Source organism: Chaetura pelagica, unplaced genomic scaffold (assembly GCF_000747805.2).
Source record: "Chaetura pelagica isolate M959 unplaced genomic scaffold, ChaPel_1.0 scaffold177, whole genome shotgun sequence".
NCBI classification, from domain to species: domain Eukaryota; kingdom Metazoa; phylum Chordata; class Aves; order Apodiformes; family Apodidae; genus Chaetura; species Chaetura pelagica.
The window spans coordinates 1,122,174-1,126,275 of NW_009953803.1; the positions used below are offsets into that span (position 1 = coordinate 1,122,174).

Genomic DNA, 4,102 nt, shown 5'->3' on the forward strand with positions numbered 1-4,102 from the left:
AAAGAGTGTAAGTCATTTGAGGACTGATCAGGTTTCTGGTTTCACAGAAATAAGATTGCAGTGTTTGCTTTCCTGCCGGGAGCGTTTGCAAATGTTTTCTCTCTGAGGCCAGGCCGGGACGTGCAGGGTTATGAGGCAATGGAGTTAACCATGTTCTCTCAAACTTCAAAGGGATTTTAGCCCAAATCTGAAGGAAGTTTTGAGCCCTTTTTTTTATCCCAAGTGCTCTCCTCAGATCAGCCCTGCGGCACCCGCTGGTATTTGGAACCAGGGCGCAGCTCACCTGGTCCTTCTGGTGGTTTCTCTGTGTGATCTGACTCTGGGATGAAGGGACATCCAGGATTCCCAGCAGTGAGAAGGAGGCTCCTCAGCATACTGGTTATGTTAAAGTAAAAACAAATTGTGGGCCTTCCTCTCTCCCCAGGACAACGTCTACATTGTCAGCACACAAACAGCTCCACCGTGATCCTTCTCCTGTAGTAACCTGCCTTTTCCTTCTCTCCTCAAGTTCATCCATCCCAGGAGCCTGGCTGGCTGGAAGGGACCCTCAATGGAAAGACAGGATTAATCCCTGAGAACTACGTGGAGTTCCTATAACTCTGGGCATCAGGAGCCACTGCTGAGCCTTCCATGGTATCCATGGCAGCTGCTGGGGGCCCTGCAGACCCTTCTGCTCTTTGCCACCGTGCAGGGTGAGACCTTCCCGACCCTGCTGAGATGAATGTTCCTGTGGATTAAACAGTGTCCATGTCCTGCAGCGTGGGCTGGGGCTGGAGGGAGGGGTCCTGGGGAGAGGACCTGCCCCCCCCAGCCCCAGGCAGGGGCAGGCAGTGCCCACAGCCTCCTCCCAGCAATCCCAACAAACCAGTCCCCCACGGCCCCAGCGTTCCACGGGGGATGAACCTGCAAACCAGCACCAGAGCCACCCAGCCCAATGCTCCCACTACGAGACTGCTCACCAGCTGCAGAGAGCACCAGTGGGGGCTGAGGGACCCCCACCCTTGGGGCTGTGCCCCCTGCAGCTGTGGGAGCCCCCCGGGCTCTCGCAGGCGAGAGCGAACGCAGCCTGGGCTCTGCGGGGGGCACAGACCCACTGGGGCTGGGGGCTCCACAGGCTGGAGGGGGAATGCTATGGACCAAGCATCTCAAGTATTTTGTTGTTGTTCTTTTGGTTTTGTTTTTTGGGTTTTTTTTACAAGATTTAAGATTTTTGCAAGGTAAAGCATCTGTGATCTGTGCAGCCTGTGCTTCCTTCCTGGAGGGCAAGGAGCAGCTCCGGGTAGATACCACTCCTTTGGTTCCATGGGCTGTTTTGCACCTCCACTTCCCAATGCACATTGCACAGGGACACCCGTGCTTTTGGCAGTGCCCAGGCTGCTGATGTGCCATTTTGGAGCTGTGTTTGCCACTCTCCACCGTTGCTTTTTAGGTGGTCTCCTTGCTTGAAGCCTGGCGTGTAGTCTGTCCGTGCCAAGTCTGTGCAGTACTGGTTGTGCAAGGTAAATTATTTCCACACTCACAGGACATTGATTGTTGGTGTGGCCAACCTGCAGTCTCCACAAAACAAAGAGGAGTCCTCTGGCTCCACCACCCCTCTGTTCCTGCCCTGGAGAGGATGCCTGTGCCTCCCTGGACATGGGGCGAGTGGTTGGCAGAGCACGTTTGCAAGTGCACTCACCTCTTTGGGTAATTTTTTAAGGGAGAGGGTGAGAGAAGGATCCCTGTGGGACTGCAGAGCCAGGCTGGCCAGGTGGCATGTCAAGAGCTGGAATGATTATATTTTGTAATAGAAAATCATGAAAGAAACCTCAGCCTGTTGGCAGAGAGACTCTGTTGTGCAGAAGCGCCGCTGCCGGGCGATGGATGTCCTGTCTTTTTGTAATAATTTTAAAGACTCTGAGTGACGGAATTGCTGTATGTCACTTTTTATTTTTGAAAGAATTAATGTATAAATAGAGTATCTTAAAATATTATGAGGGAAAGATCTATATTTGATATTCTTAGAAGACTTGTAACGTGAGGAGCGAAAGACATTTGAAACTGGTTGCAGAAAAGCTCTTGCAAACACATTCTCATCCACAACCACCCTCTGGGCCTGGGGCTGCCTTCTCAGTCGCTTCCTCGTGTCACTTAGAAGTGAGGGAAACTCAGATTTCAGACCTTTTCACGTTGCTTTCGCAGTAATTAAACTTCCTGGACCTTTGTCTTGGGGGAAAAAAAAAAAGAGGAAAAAGTCGATCTTTTTTTTTCCTGCTTTGCAGGGCGGGTGGGACAGAGCTCATGTGTGAGGGACACACCAGCCCCTCTGGGGACACACAGCACTCAGAGGGTGCTGTTAGGGCAGGGGTGAAGCCTCCACACTCTCCTGGGTGTTCTGCTTTAAGGTGTTGGATTAAGAGGGCTGAGGGGTTTGTAGGGATAACAGCCAGTGTTCCATGGGCAAGTTGCTGGTTCACGTTCATCCTTGGATGTAACAGTGACCATTTGTGCTGTTGGTGGGTTTTCCTGATGCAGAGCCTCAGGTTGGGCTTCATCCAGCCCAGCAGTTGCTGTGGTGCTGCTGGTGCTGGGACCTCGAGGGGCTGCTTGGAGCTGGTCTGGCACTGCACAGCTTGGGACCCCATTCCAGGGCTGTGGGAAAGGGATGGGAAGGACTGACGGGAAAGAAGAAGGAAAAAAAAAAAGGCTTAATATTTGATCTGTTTGCACTATTTGCTTGGGTTTGGAAGTGTCCCATCCCAAGCTGCTCCTCCAGTAAGGTCCCTCCTGCCTGGTGGGACTTTGCTGGAGCTCGTGGCTTTCAGCTCAGATGGTGGGTCCCATTCACAGCCATCTGTCTCAAATGTGACTCAGCTTCTGAAGAGAAAGCATTCTGTGGAGAAACGAGAATTTCAAACACCTCAGAAACACCTTAAGAGGCATATTTAAGGGATATGAAACTTAGGGACCTCTTCAGGCACTGCTGTTGCCAGCCCCTGTCCCCACAGAACTTCTCTGTGCACTGTCCCCTTTGGCTCTTCAGATGTTCAAGTTGCTCTGAGACAGGAGTAAATTCCTTTTTCTAGGCACTTGGGAGCTTTTGGCTACACTACCTAGAGAGCAATTGGAAGCCAAAGTCCCACGCAAACATATTTACAAGATGTCTTCTGGAGGGAAGGAAAATAAAGGATAAGTAGAAGTTATTGCTCTTACAGGAGAGGTAGTGGAATTTTTTTTTAATTAAAACTTTCCAAAAAGAAAAATTTGGCTGAAACACTTACTAAATGTTCCCATTTTGGGCCAGCTTTAATACTGGAGTAAACATTGGCTTATTCCAAGAGAAATTAAAGATTGAAAATATTATTTTAAACTAGCTTGACATGGCATTTGATGCTTAATATTAAAGTCATCAGTCAAAATTACAAGAAGGCAGGAATACTCAGACTTGCCAGTAAGGAAAGTCTCGCCCATAATCCCTGTCCCCTCATTTTGGGCATTAGAGGGAAAAAAAAAAAAAGAAGACACTGAGACACTGTGCAATATTATCTGTTGCAATAGATGTCAGACGAGTCTTGGGGTGCAGTCCTGCCTTGTTTCAAGTCCATGGCACACATCCCAAGAGAGCTGGCTGCCTCCAGGCCACCATGCACCAGCCTTGGTCCTCACGTCCTCGCACAGACACGTGTGGCATTTCTGAAGTCCCCACAGGTCTGTGCTCGAGCTGCTGGTCCTTGTTTCTTTACCAGTTTTGCAGGGTTTCTCAGCAGGCAGTGCAGCACCTTGGAAGGTTTGGGAGCACCCGGGCCACTGCCAGCCCTCCTGTCACACCTCCTGGTGCCTTGCTGGGGGCTTGGGGTGGGGTTGGGCCAGCTTGCCTGTATTTTTCGAGCGGGCTGTTACTCAGTAAGAGCAACAATTTCAGTCTCTGGCCATGAATTTTTCAGATTCCTATCTGGTTCTGCAGTCAGACAGAACATCCTCCTGGTAATTGCCTTGTCTCAAGAAGATTTCTGTGTTGGGTGGCCTGAGTAGCAGCCCAGCCCATCCCAGCTCATCCCAGCTCATCCCAGCCCATCCCAGCCGTGCTCCGTGGCTCTGGCCAAGCCGGTGGCTGCTGGAACCG

At 50.8% G+C, this 4,102-nt stretch overlaps 1 protein-coding gene across 1 annotated transcript in view; it reads left to right on the plus strand.

Moving 5' to 3' along the window:
- ARHGAP26 (Rho GTPase activating protein 26) overlaps positions 1 to 597 on the plus strand; it is a 113,931-nt gene extending 113,334 nt beyond the window's left edge. The window contains exon 23 of the mRNA XM_010001244.1: positions 509 to 597. Within this exon, the coding sequence (XP_009999546.1) occupies positions 509 to 597 (89 nt within the window). The remainder of the gene's footprint in view (positions 1 to 508) is intronic.
- Positions 598 to 4,102: the final 3,505 nt, after the last annotated feature.